A 19,472-nucleotide genomic window follows, 5' to 3' on the forward strand; every position below is an offset into this window, starting at 1 on the left:
ACCCCTCCTTCTTCCCCCCCCCCCCACCCCTCCTTCTTCCCCCCCCCACCCCTCCTTCTTCCCCCCCCCACCCCTCCTTCTTCCCCCCCCCCCCAACCCCTCCTTCTTCCCCCCCCCAACCCCTCCTCCCCCCCCCTCCTTCCCCCCCCACCCCTCCTCCCCCCCTCCTCTCTCTCTCCCCCCTTCTCTCTCCCCCACATTCTGCCTGTATACCCTAACATTCTCACTTTTTCATCGACTCTCTTCAATAAAACATTCCAACAAATGGTGATTTCAGCACCAAATGCATCAGCTGATGGACTAGATTTAAGCAATTCTCCAAATCTATTCAAATAGTCTTGCAACTTGAAATCTCAAAGACCAAGACAATTGCTTCCAGTTTGTACACTTGGTTCTGTGTGTTACATGAATGGTGTGTGTGCCGTAACCACAGCGATTTGCCAGCTGGGAGGAGCACAGTGCAAAATGTTCGGAGAGTTCAGCTTGTCAACGCAGATCTTCACACTCTGCGAGAGTAGAGTGTCCCCTCAAGTTTAGAAGATTGAGATGTGAACTCTTGTAATATATATAATGGAAAATATGGGGTTATCCACTGTGGTAGGAAGAATAGAAAAGCAGATTATTAATTAACTGGAGAGAGACTACAGAATGTTGTGGTACAGAGGGACCTGGGGGTTCTTGTACATGAAACACAAAAAGTTAGCATACGGGTACAGCAAGTAATCAGGAAGGCAAATGGAATGTTGGCTTTTATTGCAAGGGGGATGGAGGCAGTCCAGCTAAGGTTCACTAGTTTGAATCCTGAGATGTTGCGGTTGTCTTATGAGGAAAAGTTGAGCAGGTTGGGTCTGTGCACATTGGAGTTTAGAAGAATGAAAGGTGATCTTATTGAAACATCTAAGATTCTGAGGTGGCATGACAGGGTAGATTAAGAGAGGATGTTTCCCCTCATGGGGGAATCTAGAACTAGGGAGCATAATTTCAGAATAAGGGGTCGCCCATTTAAAACCGAGATGAGGAGGAATTTCTTCTCTGAGGGTCGTGAATTTTTGGAATTCTCTACCCCAGAGAGCTGTGGAGGCTGGGTCTTTGAATATATTCAAGGCGGAGAGAGACAGATAATTGAACTATAAGGTAGTCAAGGGTTATGGGTAACAGGCAGGGAAGTGGAGTTGAAGCCAAGATCAGATCAGCCATGATCTTATTGAAGGACGGAGCAGGCTCGAGGGGCCAAATGCCGACTCCTGCTCCTATTTCTTATGTATGTTCTCGCTTATATCTGTTGGCGCTGACAGGTATGTAATACACAATCCTTTGTTGTGCAGTTGAACGTGATCAATTCTGTTATTTCTGGGACATCTGAAAGAACACACACAAGCTTTTAAAAAGAAAGCAGTTATGTCGTTTTTAAACTGTTCTGTCGCACACTGTTCAGTTCCGGACACTCGCAGTGAAGAAATTGGAGATCAGCGGTTGTGACTGGTCACACAAATTTTCTGTTACCCACTGGGGTGGGCTGATTTGGTCCAGGCCTTCTAATTCTGATCTGTTTGTTTCAGAGCGATGACACTGTGTGTCTGCACTGCAACCACTTCATCACTGATATTCAGACTGCTGTGAAAGAGAAGACCGTCTTCTTGGATGAACTCATCGATCAGCTAAAGCAACAATGTAATCTGGGACCCGGCTTAACAGAACTGGTGAGTATCATTGGGTGTGTCACAAAGGAAGTGTGTGTCACAGCTGGAGCATTTCATTGGGTGTGTCATACAGCTGGAGCATTTCATTGCGTGCTACAGAGATAGGGAGGGGCGAGGCCATGGAGGATTTGAAAACACAGGTGAAAATTTTTAAATCGTGGCATTGCTTAACCGGGAGCCAATGTAGGTGAGTGAGCACAGGGGTGATGGGTGAGTGGGACTTGTTGCGAGTTAGGACACAGGCTGCCGAGTTTTGGATCACCTTTAGTTTACGTAGGGTAGAAAGTGGGAGACCGGCCAGGAGTGCGTTGGAATAGTCAAGTCTAGAGGTAACAAAGGCACCGATGAGGGCTTAAGCAGCAGATGAGCTGAGGCAAGGGCGGAGATGGTCGATGTTGCAGAGGTGGAAATGTGGTTGGAAGCTCATCTTGGGGTCAAATGTCACACCAAGGTTGCGAACAGTGTGGTTCAGTCTCGGACAGGAGTTGGAGAGAGGGATGGAGTCAGTTGCTAAGGAACCGATTTTGTGGCAGGGACTGAACACAATGGCTTCAGTCTTCCCAATGTTTAGTTGGAGGAAATTTCTGCTCATCCAGAACTGGACAAGCAGTCCAACAATTTAGAGACAGTGGAGGGTTTCGAGAGAGGTGAGATCGAGCTGTGTGTCATTAGCGTACATGTGGAAACCAACGCGGTTTTGGATGATATCACCGAGAGGCAGGTTGTAGATGAGAAATAGGAGAGGGCCAAGGATAGATCCTTGGGGAACACCAGAGGTAACGATGCGGGGGCGGGAAGAGAAGCCGTTGCAGGTGATTCTCTGGCTACGATTAAATAGATAAGAATGGAGCCAGGCAAGTGCAGTCCCACCCAGCTGGATGATGGTGGAGAGGCGTTGGAGAAGGATAGAGTGGTCAACCGTGTCAAAGGATGCAGACAGGTCAAGCAGGATGAGGAGGGAGAGTTTGCCTTTGTCACAGTCACAAGGGATGTCATTTGTGACTTTAATAGGAGCCGTTTTTGTACTGTGGCAGGGGCGGAAACCGGATTAAAGGGATTCAAACATGGAGTTCCAGAAAAGATGGGCACGGATTTGGGAGGCAACAATATGTTCAAAGACTTTGGAGAGGAAAGGGAAGTTGGAGATGGGGTGGTAGTTTGCAAAGATAGAGGGTAAAGGGTTGTTTTTTTGTGGAGGGGTGATGACAGCAAATTTGAGGGAGAGGGAGACAGTATCTGAGGAGAGAACCGTTAACAATATCAACTAACATGGGAGCCAGAAAAGGAAGTTGGGTGGTCAGCAGCAGTTTGGTGGGAATAGGGTCAAGGGAGCAGGGAGTGGGGGTCTCGGACAAGATGAGCTCGGAAAGATCATGAGGGGAGATCGGAGAGAAACTGTAGAGAGATGCGAGTTCAGGGCTAGGGCAGCGGAGAACCCTCAGAGGAAGTTTGGCCCGGTGGGCTTGGCGAAGGAAGGGAAGCGGCTGATCGGATGGTCTCAATCTTAGTGACAAAGTAGTCCATGAGCTCCTTGATGTTGGACGTGAGGCTGGAGGAGGCGGGGGAGAGGGTTTGCAGTCGAGAAAAGAAGCCCGAGTTATCTTTACATTTCAGGATGATCCTGGAATAGCGAGCCGTTTTCGCAGACGAGAGCAGGACCCGATAGTTCTTTACGCGATCCGGCCAGATCTGGCGGTGAATGGCTAAATCAGTTGTCCGCTACATCCATTCAAGTCTGTGTCCCTTGGTCTTAAGGGAGTGGCGATGAGGGCCGTAACAGGGGGAACGCCAGGGTGAGAGAGAGTAACGGTTTCAATAGGGACTAGGGCATCAATGGCGGAGGTCAGGATGTGGTCGAGCAGATCGGTAGCTGCAGAAACGTTGTGGTGAATGGAGGGCCACAGGCTGGGCACTTGGGGTTGTAAGTGAATTGGGAGAGGTTTTTTCCCAGGGGCGGACACAGAACCAAGTATTGATTGACACAATGGGAGTAGCAAAGCCATGTGAGATAGCAAGGTCAAGGGGCTGGCAGTGAATATGGGTAGGGGAGTTTACATGGAGGAAGAGATTGAGGGAGGATAGGAGGGCAGAGAGAGCATGATGAGTTGAAATCACTGAGGATGAGAAATTGTTCGGTGCTGAGGGGGGAAAGCAGTGAGGATATCTCGGTGAGAATATTTTTATGGTACTTGGGTGGGCGATAGAGAACTGGAATTTTAAATGACGGTTTGAAGATGGTGAGATGCTCAAAAGAGGAGTAGGGGGACAGAGCAAGGTGTGATTTGGTGATGAGAGCCACCGCCACCATGGCGGTCCGGCGGGGCAAGCGGTGCACAGTCTAGCCGGGCGGGGAGGCTTCATTTAAGGGCAAGGTGTCATCGCCCCTCAGCCACATTTCCGTCAAGGGCATGATGTCAATGCCATCATCCATGGATGGCAAGGCCCTTGTTTACAAGTGAACAGACATTCTCGAGGCAGATACAGAGAGGGGCGATGATAGCTGATCCACTGGCAGTCCACAGAGCTGGGCGGGGAGGAGATTGGGAAGATTACCCCCAACGGATGGGCCAGTCACTGATGGACATGTGGCAGCGATGTCAGTGTTTACCCTCTCCCTGTGGGCACCATGCCAGCACATCACCACCGTGGGTGTGAATTTTCATTGGGTCCCGTTGTATGGTCTTGCATTTTATAGTTTCCTGAGTTCAAATATACGATTTCCCAGATTATCACTGATACTTGAGTGTTGCATTTGTCTCCAGTTTAATTCTTACCTTTTTAAAAATTGGGCTTTGCCCTTGGGATTATGTGGCAGCTTGTTTCTGCTCCCAGTGGGCAGAGAGTGCCCGCTTTCCACACAGCTCCTGCTCACCTGTGAATCCAACCAGACTTGTATTGGTGCTCCGCAGTAACTGAAGCAGCCATTTGTCCAGAATCTCCAAGGCTATCGATTGCGAATTGAAGTTTAATGTCATTCCCCATCTGACATTCCCATGAATTCTAACACAAACTGTCGACCCTTCCATCAATGGTTCTGTAACTCTCAAACTCTCGCTCCTATTCTTCAGTCCCATTTGTAACCAATCCGTATTGCCGTATCTGATGACCTTTATTTCCTGACCCAGTGACCAGTGTAGAGGTGGTGATTAAACACACCAGTTGGTGTGTAACAATGTCCAAGTGTGTACTAACAAGCATTCACTTGTCATTTCAGTGTGAGAAGTACATAGCACTGCACGGATCCCGGGTGGCTGAGGTATTGATGCAGACGGTGAGTTTTGGAGCAGTCCTTATACACACACAACATTGCGTTGTCGGAATGTTGCTCTTTCTGATATAGCTCGCTAATCTTCCTGTCCTTCTCTACTCTGGGATATGGTTGGGGGACTAATCCAACAGATTACTGCCCTACAATCCTGTTCCCTTAGCTTGCCTCATCTAACTCGGTGTGAACTCGAGGAGCTGCACCTCTCAGCCCTCTGGACTTAACATTGACGAACAACTTCAGACCTTAACTATAGCTCCTATTTTCTCTCGTGGTAGCTATTGGCAATATCGGGTGGGTGTGTGGGCAATTCCCGGGAGGGGGCACTGGTGGGTAGCGGGTCGGTGCAGGAGATGGGGACCCCACCCCCATCGGAACACCATACTGACACATGCTGTCGGACTGCATTTTTCTCTGTCATCGATTTGATGGGCCTGCCCCAAGATCTCATCTTCCCACAGGGAGCCAGTCTTTCACACTTTTTGTGGAGGGAAATTTTCTCCCCCGTGAACTCTGTTTGGAGTTTTCCTGTGTATAGTTGAACTATGTACCAGAGCAAAGTAAAGTGGCTTCACTTTAAAGTGATTTCAAATGACTCCAAGCTCTCTGTTGCTTACCAGTTAATCACCCGATACTAAAAGTCCCTGTAGGAGTCATCGTCGTGTTCTTAGTGAAGTGAGTCGGAACACTCCTGCTGATTGGCTCAAGTAGTCTTATCACAAACGCCTATTGTATTTTTGAAGCCACTTTCAAAGTGGATGGATAGAATCCATGTATTCTGTTTTGGGATACCATCGGGAGATGTTGAGGACAGTGGGTTCGATCAGTACCCTGGATAGTAGGATGTTGTGGGGAGGCTGCATGTTTGAAACCTAAGGCTGACTTTCTCAATGATAGATTGCCAAAGTAATGTGGTTTGATTAACTCTGAATGGCAGCAGTTAGTGGCTTCTCACGGCAGCGATAAACTGCTGGCTGACTGAGCTGCATCGCGCTATAGCCCAGTGAAAGCTCCATCAATTCCTCCCCCGTCCTCTCCAGAACCTGGGCTGTGACTGGGCCTCGAATGGGCCTTATACACCCATGATTAATACAAGCCAACCTTCAGATACCGTTAGCATTGTTGTCGTAGCAATTTGAGAGGGTTCAGAATCTGCACGGCAGGCGATGGATTGGGCGGGGCATTTTGTCTTTCACCTCCGGAGTCTGTTTGAATCTGGCTGAGACGGCGAATCATTTTCCTTCTGTCTGATCTTCACTGAGTTTCAAGGGCAGTGGTTCCCCTCGCATTCCAGTGCTGTTGTTCATGTGTGACCTCGCAGACAAAACACAACAATTAAATCTACTGCAGTTCAGGCCAATTAACTGAAATTGAATTTATTGCTATGATTGAAAGACCACCTCCTTCCTCATATTCCACCCTCCTCTGTCAAATGCATATTTTAATGTGCCCGGTGTACCCCCACGCCCGTGCGTCGTCCCCGCCCAGTGTTCCCCCCACGCCCGTGTGCTGCCAACGCCCGGTGTTCCCCACACCCGTGTGCCGTCGCCACCCGATGTGCCGCCCCACGCGTGCTCTTTCCAGCAGAGCTCTCTGAATAACAGTTAGCAGCAGGAATAATGATCATGTTTTCTCCTCTATCGCAGACACAGATGCCGGTTTTGGCCCTTCGATCACTGCCCAGCAGCGATCAGGCAATTCAACACAGTCTTGGGACATTTCCTGGTCTCCATGCATTGTATGGCCTTTTCCCACTCAGCCGCTGTACTTTCCTTCACTCGTGTCTACAAATGTTTGTGTGTCAGCCTATAATACCCTCTGGGATTGAGAGCCAGTGTCACATCCCATAATACCTGCCTTGACAGCAAGCTGATTAATGCTGATGATACCTGAGCCGTGACAAGCAGAAAGCTTTGGTTTTCAGTGTGGGCTGGGCTGTGCTGTCTGCTCGCCAAAAGGAACTCGACCCAAAGTCAAATTTAAAACATAGCCAAATAATAACGCTGTCGCACAGCGGTGCTCCTGCTTAAGGCCTCACAGTGCCCTGCCTCCGTCCGCTCCTGTCTGATATATGGTTGGTGAATATAGCTGACATTATGCTGCTTTACATGGATTAAAACAGCAGCTTCACTACCTTTCTTTAAATAGTGCTTTATGCTGCATTTGCTGTTTTAATATGGGTTTTTGGACTAAGGAATTGTACTTTGACTCCCCTTCTTCCTTTAGGATGCACAGGAGATCTGTACAGCAAACGGATTCTGCCAGAGAGCAGACACTGTGCCAATGCAGCTTCTCCAGCAAGCCATCGTTAACCCCGCCCAGGTACAGTAAAGCGCCAGCCCTGTCTTCACAAATGTCTGTCGATAATTTCTTCCGTGCCAGCTTTGAACTCCTTACCCATCGAGGCAGAGAGTACAAAAGCAAGGGCGTTATTGCAAATCACTGGTTCGGCCTCAATTCTGGGCACCACACTTTAGGAAAGCTGTCAAGGCCTTGGAGAGGGTGAAGAGGAGATTTGTGCAGAATGTACAGCACAGAAACAGGCCATTGGGCCCAATGGGTCCGTGCCAGTGTTTATGCTCCACACAAGCCTCCTCCCAGCCCTCTTCATCCAACCCTATCCGTCTAACCTCTGTTCCTTTCTTCCTCATGTACTTAGCTAATTGTCCCTTAAATGCATTTATTATTTGACACAACTGTTCCAATGTTCCACATTCTCACCACTCTTTGGGTAAAGAAGTTTCTCCTGAATTCCCGATTGGATTTATTACTGACTACCTTATATTTATGGCCCCTACTTTTGGACTCCCCACACAAGTAGAAACATCTTCTCTACATCCACCCTATCAAACCCCTTCATAATTTAAGACCTTTATTAGATCACCATCGGCCTTCTCTTTTCTACAGAAACGAGCCCCAGGCTGTTCAGCCTTTTCTGATATTTAAAACCTCTCATCCTTATAAAGGATTTACCAGAATGGTACCGGGGATGAGGAACGTCAGTTATCTGGAGAAGCTGGGATTGTTCTCCTCAGAGCAGAGAAGCTTAAGGGGAGATTTAATGGAGGTGTTCAAAATTATGAGGGTTTTGATTAAATCAGGAGACATTTTCCACGGGCTGGAAGGCCAGTAACCAGAGGACACGGATTTAAGATAATTGGCAGGGGAATATTTTTACGCAGAGAGTTATCTGGAACGCGCTGCCTAAAAGGGTGGTGGAAGCAGATTCAATAGTGACTTTTAAAAGGGAAGTAGATAAATACTTGAAAAGGAAACAATTGCAGGGCTATGGGATAGTTGTACTATATAACAGGCACGGTGGGTCGAATGGCTTCCTTCTGTGCTGTATGATTCAGTAATAAACCTGGACCATGCTAGTCTGTGCAACTCCGATAACTCAATAACTGGGCTTTGTATTTACACGTTAAGGTAACAGGGATGGATCCTGATGGCCCCTTCCCCTTTGAACGGGATCTGCATCTGATTTGGGTGATGATTTCTACATAACTCACGGTTGTACTGATGCTCACATTTCTGGAAGCGACGTAAATCCTGAACACCATCGTATAGTGTGACAATATTGTCGTGTTCTAAAACATGTTCTCCAATCCAGCCAAGTGTACAGCACAGAAAGCGGCCATTCAGCCCATCGTATCAACTGGCTCTTGACCAAAGCAACCGGACAGTTTAATCCTCTGCCCCAGAGCCCTATACCTTCCTCTGCTTCAACTATCTCGCCACGCTTCCCTTAAAGGATGCCAATGTTTCTTACTCATTTATTCTGTAACAAAGCAATCCATTCTCCTAACCTCTCCTCGCTCGTAGTCTTTCCCTCTTCACTCTCAGAACCCTTCATCATTTTAAAAGTCTCTATTGAAGAATTGCTTTGAACACTGCAGTCAAATTCACTGTCGCACTAACTGCTACTACTGTTGGCCCACTCCACCAGTGGGTGCAAGTACCATGTTTCCAGCCTTCTCTGTCTTGTGCGTACTACCACGCGGTGAGGAGCTTGAGCTAAGCTTTGGGTCCTCCATGACTGCGAGGGTCCAAGTTTTTGTTGGCCAGTCTGGAGCGAGCATCGATTGGGATATCAAAGTTCTCACCTGACCGAGTGACATGCCCAAATAGTTACAACTGCCTGAGACTCATTGCTCAGAGACAGCGGTTGTACATCTCCTCATCGCCACGTTCCTGATGTAGCAGAATTGGTCACTCCCTGTCGGAGCCTATGTGTCTGGACTGGGATACAAGAACCTTGTACAATCTGAGCTCAATTGCTAGTTGGATTCTTTACATCCACACATTCTTGTCAAGGGGTCACAACACTTATGGCGATCGGTATCGGACATCATCTCTCCTTCACAGGCACCAGAGTCATGTACCGTGCTTCCACAGTGGCTGAAATTGTCGACTGTGGCTGTGCTTTCACTGTTCACAATGGGGGGAACTGGAGGGTTTGCGACTCTGAGCTGCGGCCCCTTGATTTCCTGCTGGTTGAGCTCAGGGTCCAATGGCTCAGCCTCGTCTTTGAGGTCCTCGGTGCCAGATTGATTATCTCCAGCATTCCCGCAGCAAGGGCAACTGCACAGCACTGGCTACTTTCCCAAACTGAAAGCCTTCTCTTTGAAGCTCCCTGGTTGATTTCTTACTTTTCGACAGAATTGTTCACTATTTGCTGCTAAATATGGCCAGGGTCTGGGAGCTGTGTTAACCCAATGGTCGCACAGTGGTTATATTACTGGACTAGTAATCCAGAGGCCCAGAGATAAAAGCAGAGAATGCTGGAAATCTCAGCGGGTCGGGCAGCATCTGTGAAGAGGAACAGAGTTAACGTTTCGGGGCAGTGAGCTTCGGTCAGAACTCTGATGAAGGATCACAGACCCGAAACATTAACTGTGTTTCTCTCTGCCTGACCTGCTGAGATTTCCAGCATTATCTGTTTTTATTTCAGATTCCAGTATCCGCGGTATTTTGCTTTTTATTAATGATCCAGAGATGCAAGTTCAAATCCACCACGGCAGCTAGGGAATTTAAATTCACTTAATTACATCTACAAGTGTCAGTAATGGTGACCGTGCAACTACCGGGTTATCATAAAAACCTATCTGCTTCACTAATGTCCTTTAGGGAAGGAAATCTGCCGTCCTTACCCAGTCTGGCCGATATGTGGCTCCAGACCCACAGCAACTGCCCCTCTGAAATGGTCAGGTTTCAATTATCCAGAATGGGGGAAAAAATCTTTTGATTTAGGCGATGCTGCACTTTCCCAGTTTTAGTCGCATGATGACTTCAGTTACCGCGATCATTTCCTCATGTTGGTGTTTTCTCTCTTTAGAAAAGCCGGGTGCCTGTGGCAGGGTCGCGAGGATGTGTAATCTGTGAGTTTGCCATGCAACAGATCGACCAACTTCTGGAGAAGAACTCGACTGAGGTGAGCACCTGAAACTCCAGGGTGTAAGGGGGTCACAACTGGCCAAAAAAACAAGACCCTGTGCCGCTGGTTATAAGTTGGGGCAAGAGATGGTGGCAGCAAGGTGGGACTGGTGTACAGGGGAAGGAAGGCTCCTCATAGGCCACAAGGGTTCTATGGCTGCATGGGACTCTGCTTGATTCAATAAATGATTGACCTGTTTCCCTGCGACAGGAACTGATCACTAAGGCTGTGGAGAAAGTCTGCTCTATCCTGCCGGCCACTGTCGAAACGGAATGCAAAGACTTTGTCGAACAATATGGGAAGGCCGTGGTGGAACTTCTAGCACAGGAACTGGATCCCACTCTTGTCTGCACAACCATTGGCCTCTGCAAGAACGCCGAGCGTGCGGTTGTTGGTATGTGGAATTTCTCTTCTCCGTTGTAGTTGAGGTACAAATAAATCAGCCTCCCGGCACATCCCACCGGTCTCCCAACAGGATCTGGGTCAGCCAGCCCTTGCACTGTGCCGCTGCATCCCAGCTCACCCACAGTCCTGGCACCATCAAAGGCAAGCGGGTACAGGCAGATCACCGGGCGGGTACAGGCAGATCACCGGGCGGGTACAGGCAGATCACCGGGCGAGGGGCCAGAGACGGCCACGTTTGCCCAGCTCTGGTGATGGGTCGGGGGTCACCCGTTAGGCTGCAGCCTTCAGCTGCTAATGACCAGGGAGAGCCGGAGATACTGCTGTGGTCAGGGACGCATCTTGGGTGTGTCACAATAAGGGGGTAGAAAGGCTTGGCCGGTTCTATGGTATGGCTCCTGTGGTATAACACTGATATCTGCAATGTGTGAAATCGGCCTTCTCTCCTGTACATTGGGCAATGAATGTGAAGCCTTGAAGCAGTCAGGTGGTCACGGCTCAGGCTTTTTCCAACTTGTATAAAACAGGTGAGAATTCTTGGGTGGTATAAGGGGAGCTTGGGGTGTGGGTTCGAAACCACACTCCCCTGAGGTTCTGTACGTGCGATTTATGAGGATGGGTGAGTAACGAGGCATCAGATACAGTGGGTAAGAGTACAAAATGGCTAATGCTGTTTATTTAGAATAGTAAACACAAAGATAGAGGGCATAGGAAGAGGTCGTAAATAGCAGTAATGGCACAATCTCACTCAACAACATGAAAAATTCTCGCAACGGTGAAGGGGAAGGTGTAAGAGGTTGGAACATTCCACTCACACACACAACCCCACCTCCCACTTCCACCCAATTCCTATCCTAAATTGAGTCTGAGGGGGTTTGGGCTATACTCTCAATCCTATCAACTCCGGGGGGGCGCTTATTTCAGCTCGGGGTCCCTCTGGGGTGGGTTTCACGTTGGGCGGTTCGATTTTCCTCCTCGATGTTGCATCGGTTTCTTCTATTTGCCTCTCGGTTGGCTCCTAAGCAAAAAGCTGCTGGAGTTAAGCACACCTTCCCCAGAGCGAGGGCCCTGTGAAGAGCTGACTCAACTCCCCTTTAACTCAACTCGACCACAACGAAAACTGACTCCCACCTTCTTAACTCAACTCTACAACTCAATGCAAAAAGCTGACTCCCACCTCCAACCTCCTTGTGTGTTTTTGCAGCTTTTCTTATAGTCTGTTCATCTTCGCGCCAAAACTGCATGCCATTGTCTTGGGTCTTCCTTGAATAAAATGGGGTGTGAATGGCAGTTCGATGTGTATCGATCTGTCTGGAATGGGAGATTAGCCACACCTCCTGTATCCTGTCGCTCGCTGATGGGGTGAATGAAGATGATTGTTCACTATCTCGACAGGTGCCACTCTGTCTGGGCTGGCCAAAATGATTGCATCAGACCTGTGAGCCTTTGTTTAATTATTCAAACTGATACCCTTTGTGTTGCCTTGTGTATTACTGGGGAGATTTTGCCTGGACATGTTGCCTCTTCTGTGAAGGTTTTACGCGAAAAGCTGGAGAAATGTCCTTTTAAAATATAAAGTTGCCTTGTATCCATTTTCCTGGAAGAACCGAATTTACACTCTTCCCCCTTACGGTAGCTGGCTCATCCCCCGTCCGGTTCCATGCCCCTGCAACACTGTCTGTTACTGTACAGGGTGGCCAGAGTCCCATCATCCTCCGCGGTTTACAGACTGTTGGCTGCAGTTGGTCATTTTAAACATGGCATCTTCCCATTCTCCCTGCCACATGTCTCCGTGGTTGGTTTTGCAGAACCTTACAGTCCCCCATTAAAACACTCTGTCTCAGGATGTTTTCAAAATGTGAAGCAAAACCTTTTCCCTCTCACAGAGCCAATCTTACCTAAACCCACGATAAAACATTAAAATACACCAATGGTATTCATACGTTTGGAATCAATACAATACTGAAAATGTAAAAATGCTTCTCAACCAATAGCCTTCACCAAAATCATAATAGTACATAGTATCACACATCATAGTATTACAGATAGGGAGGTACGGACTTTTTACAAGGTACAGACTTTTCTTTACAGTGCAATACATTCGGCTCGTACAATCAGTTCCGTCATACTGCATAGACTTGGTAGCCCTCCCTATTCATTTGGCCTTTGACTTGGCCTTCCGCATAGCTTTCTCAATTTTTAAACGATGGCCCTTTCTCCTAAGCTGGCAGCGGATCGCTAGCAAATCTGCTCCGATGATCATCTGTGCCACTACCAGGGCGTGAGAGAGGATGTGGTCCCAGGCCTGGACCTCTATGTCCAAGCCCCCAATCCCACCACGGCCTTGAATTTAAGTCAACTATCTGGGCGCCCAATTTCACTTTTTTTTTTGTTGTAGGGTGAAATAATATTTCTGTGATTTTTATGCTGCTTTAAACAGATCTGTCAGGTGCTCTGGTAAAAATGGAATGTGGTATCCGAAATGTGCTCCATAATTGTCCATGCTATTAATCATTGATGCCCCGGTATTGAAACCGGTAAAAACATCATTCCAGATCCCTCTTCTGTGTCTTTTCGGTTTGACGTTGTATTTGGGTTGTAGACGGTACAGCAAAGTCTTATTTAAATAGCCAAAATCAAGCTCGTAGAATGTCCTGAACATTTCTCGAAGAAGAGCCTGATATAGGCGTTCTGTCTCTTTTGGGCACCACTCAGGTAGGTGCACAACGATAAGGTTTAGGATGACTGAGGCCACGGCGTAGTGGACCCCCTGGTATAGCAGCTTGTCCGTGGGAACCAAAACCAAACCATTCTCTGGTCCCTGGGTGGTGGTAGGGCATCTGTCCGTGTCAGTCGGTTCGGTCGGGGCTGTGGACAGGGGCTGTCTGGGCTGTGCGCTTAACTCGGTGGTGTGGATGGAGCTGGGGTGGCTTACTATTCATAAGACATGCTCCGGTCCCATCCCATCCCATCCCATCCCCTCCCCTTCATCCCGCCACTGTCGGGAGAACGCTATGGAGATGCCTGCCGGGCATATCTTCTCTGATCCCCACATGCACACACACACTCCTAACTCCGCCTCCCACTATTTATCCCAACACATTCACTCCCCCCTGGGTGCCCGTGATGGTCCGGTGGGTCTGTTATCCAGTCTCTCCCAATCTGCTGTCGGGTTTCCCATGTCCTTGCTCAGCGTCCTGAGCCACCATCACCTTCACACTGGGATGTGCCCCTTACAGGTCAGGCGAACCATCTTCCCAACCACTACCCTAACCCGGGATGCGGTCACCTCAATGCTAGGGCAGGAGACTGATGCTTCCCCGGGGTGGCTGGAGTATCTAGTGGAATTGGACCCCACCCACCCTGGCCACCTTCCCCTGTGGGTATATATTGCGGTCCCCTCTACCCCTGGTGTCCCTTCTCCTGTGGTGACAGTCGGTGCCTGCCCGCACAGAGTATCCAAAAATAATGGCTTCTTCAGCCTCTCCCCGGTAGCCGGTGCACAGGAGCAGGATTTTCCTTATCTCTGGTTCCTCTTCTGAAAGACAAAACCTCATTTGCTTCAAAAACCCTGAGCCCCCTGGCTCATCCCTCCCCCATTTTCCACTCTGTCTACATCTCACAGTACCCCTGCACGGGTTTAAACTGTGTGCGCCTATCGGTCTGACCACAAACTGCAATTTTACTGTAGAAGTCAAGGGGTTTCAACTAATAAACACTTGAAAGAACAAACAAACCTTACACAAAAGAGGAAGTGAGAGAAAAAAAGTCCAGGCTCCCTATCCTATTGGCTCAAAAGCCTCACTGTTATACTCCCTATATTGCAGAGGCCACCTGAGCCCCACTACACTAGAGAAAATGTTATATATATATATCTGTACACACCTACTGCTCTCCTTTTTAACCTGCTTTCCACCCTTCCTGGGTGGCTGTGCTAATCCCTGGGATGCTCCTTGGTTTTCCTTTTATGCGGGGGAATGTAGGGGGGAGACCACCTCTCCTTGGGCCGGACCAACCTCCACGGCCCCTCTGTCTCCCCTGCCAAGGTGTCCCCCGAGCTTCAGGTGGTGCTTACTGGGCTGGTACAGCACCTCACCTCCTCCAGGGATGGCTCATTGCCCTCGGGAGCAACGTAAATTCCCCCGGCAGGCTCCTCACTGCCGGGGACTCCCGTATCCTCTGGGGGCTTTGGGTTGTACAAGGGTTCCACCTGAAACCACTCGCAGCTGATACTCTCACAGCGTTTCCTCTGTTCTTCTAGGGACCACTCACTACTGGGACCCGCCACCATCCTCTCTCCTGCAGGCTCTGGGCTGTCTGCACCAAAAGCTAGGCTATCCCCGACAGGCTCCTCACTGTCGGCGGCCCCTTCCTCCGGTACAACCCCTTCCCCGTCAGGAGACCTTGGCTGTGGGGTCACGTCCAGTGACTGGCTGCCTGCCCTGCACGGCCCTTTTCCCCTAGTACATCTCGGGAAAGTAAAACAGGCTGCTAGAGATGGTGGCACCCTTGGCTGCGGAGTCCGAGCGGATCTCCTAACGGGTGGAGGTGAGTCCTCGTCCCATATGTAAGGTGGGAATCCTCCTTCCTGTGGGTCCCAAATCTGTGGGTAGTTTGTACCTGTGAAGCAACTCACTGCTCCTTGTGGTGGGATCGGTGGGGCTGCAGTGGTGGGCTGGGAGCCTGGGCTTCCCGTCAGGATTATCCCTCCGGGCTGCCCTTTCCCACGAGGTTTTGCCTTGTTGGGGTTAATGTGAAACCATTTAACCCAGCGGGACATCTTGACCGTGTATACCATGGGGCTTGCCTTGTCGACAATGCTGTAAGGCCCCATGTATAGTGGCTCAAAGGCTCCCACCCTGGCAAAGTTGCGGACCATGACCTGGTTCCCCACCTGCCAGTCGTGTTTGCTCGGTTCCAGCAGCAATCGGTTGGTCTGATGCTGCTTCCCCATGTTAGTGGCCGCCTGCCAGCGAACAGACTCTTGGTAAAGTGGTCCTTATTCACCTCGATTACCTGAGCTTCCTTCAGGACCGGGGCAAGTACATGGGTGGGGGTTCGCATGGCTCTTCCAGTCATGAGCTCATATGGGGAATACCCCGTGCTTTTTGACTGGCCAGCCCGGATCCCCATCAAAACCAAGGGCAACCTCTCCACCCACCTCTGCAGGGAATCCCCAGTCTCTTCCTGAGTTTTTCTTTCAAGGTCCTATTCATATGCTCCACTAGCCCCAAGGACTGGGGGTTGTAGGTGACATGTCACTTCCCCTCAATCCCCAGCACCTCAAGGGTTGCCTGCATGACCTGTCCCGTGAAGTGGCTCCCCCGGTCAGACTCTACGTACTGTGGAAGTCCCCACCTGGAGAACACCTCCCTAACCAATATCCTGGTGGTCCCCGCTGCTGTGGCTGTTCGGCAAGGGAAGGCTTCAACCCACTTTGTAAAAGTGTCCACCAAAACCAGGCAGCACTGGTACCCTCCCTTAGCCACAGGTAGGAGCTCTATGTAATCGATTTGTATCGATTGCCATGGTCCCTCTACCCTCCTTGCGTGTCCTAGAGACACTTTTCTTTTCTGGGGATCTGGATTATTGGTTGCACAGACAAGGCAGTTCGCGCAAAATTCACGAGTGTCTTCCCGGAGCTGGGGCCACCACCCGACCTGTTCCACCCGTTACCAGGTGACCTCCGGTCCCGGGTGTCCAGCTCCAGGGCCTGCGTGGGCCAGCTGAAGGGACTCCCTCTGGTGCTGCTGGGGCACTGCTCTCCTTTAAACAACATCTTCTCCCTAACATGGATGCCTGTGCCTCCGTACGGTCCTTTTCTCCTGCAGTCAGCTTGTTCATGACGGACTTGAGGATGGGATCTCGCGCTCCCTTGTGTCCCCTGTCCGCCTCGGATAGCTGCTATGGGGCCTGCCTCGAGCGGGTTCCACTTGGTTCCCGTTCGGGCTCCCTCTTTGGCCAGTTGATCTGCCTTTTGGTTCCCTGTAGCCCTGGGCTCATGTTTGTTATGGGCCTTTTCTTTGTGAATGCAAATGTCTGCCCCGGTCCCTACTGCCTGCATGATGTACGGGTTTTATGGCCAGGGGCTTACCGTCTGCAGATGTATACCCACGACGGGACCAGATGGCTAGGTACTCCATGCAGGCATTGTAGGTGAACATACTATCTGAACAGATGGTATAGGGCCGTGGGAATTCGTCGGGGTGGGTGACTACATACATGACTGCCGACAGTTCAGCATGCTGGGCGCTCATAGTGGTTGGGAGCTTTATGGCCCTGGCGATGCTTGCCCGGGGATCATAAATCCCACACCCTGTGAGCCTTTCCCCCGCCACCACCCTGCTGGACCCGTCAACATAGATCTCCCAGTCGTGGGGATGGATCCCCGCCCGGAGCCCTATGTCCACGCCCCAGACCCCCCTCAATGGAGCAACGGTGGGCTTTCCTGGGGTACAGCATGTTGGCTGCCAGTCGGGGCTCACACATCCCTTTTACTCTCAAATCCATCTGAGAGAGCAGGAGGGTCCTGCGAGCAATGTGTGCGCTGCTCACTGTCCCATCCTTATCTCCCATCCAGCAGTATCTGAGTGGGGGTGTGATGAGTGAGGAGGGTGATTGGGAACACTCCTGTAAACACCTGCCACCGCTTCACAGCCCAGTGGGTGGCCAGCAGATGCCTTTCACAGTTTGAGTAACCCCTCTCACCCTCAGTGAGGACCCTGGAGGAGTAGACCACCGGCCTCAGCTGGCCGTGCCGCTGTTGCATCAGCACAGCACTGAAGCTATCCCCACTGGCTGCTACCTCCAGGAAAAATTCCTCGCCCTCATCTACCGCTCCCAGGGCCGGGGCTTTCTGCAGGTCTCTCTTGAGGCGGGTAAACGCAGCATCACATCCTCATCCCACGCCCACTCCACGCCTTTGCGCAGGAGCCGGAGTAGGTGGGCTGCAATGGCTGCGTAATCCTCACTGAAGTCCCTGCAGTAACCGGTCAGACCCAGGAACGACCTCACCCCTGTAACTGTAGTCGGAGCCAGTAACTCCTGAGCTGCCCTCCTCTTAGCCTCATCAATGGCTCTCTCTCCTGCCTGCACAGTCAGCCCCAGGAATTTTACCTCTGTCTGGCCGATCTTTGCTTTCTTCGGGTTTATTTTAAAACCCTCCTCGTGCAGCAGTCCCGACAGCTCTGCCAGCAGGGGACCGTGCTCTTCCTCCGAATCGGAGAATAGCAGCAGGTCGTCCACATACTGGACTAGCTGTCTGGGTCTGCTGAACTCTTTCAGGCAGTTGGCCATACACTGATGAAAAATGCTCGGACTGTTGTGGAAGCCCTGGGGAAGACAGTTCCAGGTATACTCCCTGGGGAAGACAGTTCCAGGTATACTCCCTGGGGAAGACAGTTCCAGGTATACTGCTGTCCTTTGAATGTAAAGGTGAATTTGTACTGGTCCTCCCGCCGCAGCAGAATGGACCAGAACCTATTCGAGATGTCCAGCACCGTAAAGACGGCTGCAGACGCGGGGATGGCTGCGACTAGGTTGGCTACGGCTGCCACTGTGGGCGCACAGGCAGGGATATTTTTATTGAGGACTCGGTAGTCCACCGTGGCTCTCCAAGAATTGTCCGGTTTCCTAACCGGCCAAAGTGGAGAGTTCACATGTGGGGCTATTGGTCTCAACACTCCCTGTCTGACTAGAGATCCCAGTGCGACCTCTAGGTCTGCCTCAGCCTCCCTGGGAAAATTATACTGCTTCTGGGGCTTAGACATAGGGTCCCCATCAACTCTGACCTCGGCCCCATTTACCCGTCCACCGTCGTGCTTATGCCGAGCAAATGCCGATAGATCATCGGGGTGCCTTCTACCAGAGCGCCGAGGTCATATCCCTCCTTCGGCTTTACAGTGCAGAGGGAATCCTTCCCCTGCTTTCCCTGGATGACTGCTGTACCTTCCCCCTCCCCAGTGTCAGCTGTGCCCCACAGACAGTGGTTCCTCAGGTCGACCAGAATTTTCTGGCCGCTGAGCAAATCTGCCCCTAGGATGCCTTTATCCACTCCCTCCCACAGCAGAAGGACACATTTCCACATGGTGTTGAGGGTGCCTATGTGTATCTGCAGTGGTTTGGAGAAGAGGCCATCGCGTTCTTCTCCAGTGAAGCTGGTTAGGCAGTAGGGGATCCCACTGGATAGGGGTGAGGTGGTCGGGTCGTCTACATGAATCAGGGTCCCTGTAACCAGCAGATACTCTCCCCGGAGCCCCTCAACCCCCATCATGACACGTGGTCTGTTCCATGCATCATAGGTGACCGGGCAGAGGTACACGGGTTCCTTGGGGTCTAGTCATGGGGTGTGTTGGTCTGGTCCTGAGGGACTTCGCCCCCGGTCACGGCTGCGACCTTCCCAGTCTGGGTAAGGAGTGCCTGCAGAGCCGCGAGGATACCCTTGAGTGGGGCGGCAGGGCTGGGCACAGCTGGCTTCGGAGGGCTTACGGCCGCGGGGACTGGGGCTGAGGTTGGGACCTGTGGATCTCTCTCTTCCTGCCTCGGAGTCCGGCATTCCCTCCTGATGTGCCCTGTCTTCCGCACCCGTAGCAAGCCACCTCTCTGCCTGCCTGCCAATTCCCTTCTTGCCTCCACTCTCTCTTATCAGAGCCGGGGCGGATCTCACACA

At 50.7% G+C, this 19,472-nt stretch overlaps 1 protein-coding gene across 1 annotated transcript in view; it reads left to right on the forward strand.

Moving 5' to 3' along the window:
- Positions 1 to 19,472, forward strand: part of LOC139234609 (prosaposin-like) — a 38,270-nt gene that overhangs the window by 7,238 nt on the left and 11,560 nt on the right. Inside the window, exons 2-6 of the mRNA XM_070865297.1 lie at positions 1,531 to 1,700; positions 4,915 to 4,971; positions 7,192 to 7,287; positions 10,304 to 10,399; positions 10,613 to 10,796. Of these exons, the coding sequence (XP_070721398.1) occupies positions 1,531 to 1,700; positions 4,915 to 4,971; positions 7,192 to 7,287; positions 10,304 to 10,399; positions 10,613 to 10,796 (603 nt within the window). The remainder of the gene's footprint in view (positions 1 to 1,530; positions 1,701 to 4,914; positions 4,972 to 7,191; positions 7,288 to 10,303; positions 10,400 to 10,612; positions 10,797 to 19,472) is intronic.

The sequence above is a fragment of the Pristiophorus japonicus genome, chromosome 22 (assembly GCF_044704955.1).
Source record: "Pristiophorus japonicus isolate sPriJap1 chromosome 22, sPriJap1.hap1, whole genome shotgun sequence".
Taxonomy (NCBI): domain Eukaryota; kingdom Metazoa; phylum Chordata; class Chondrichthyes; family Pristiophoridae; genus Pristiophorus; species Pristiophorus japonicus.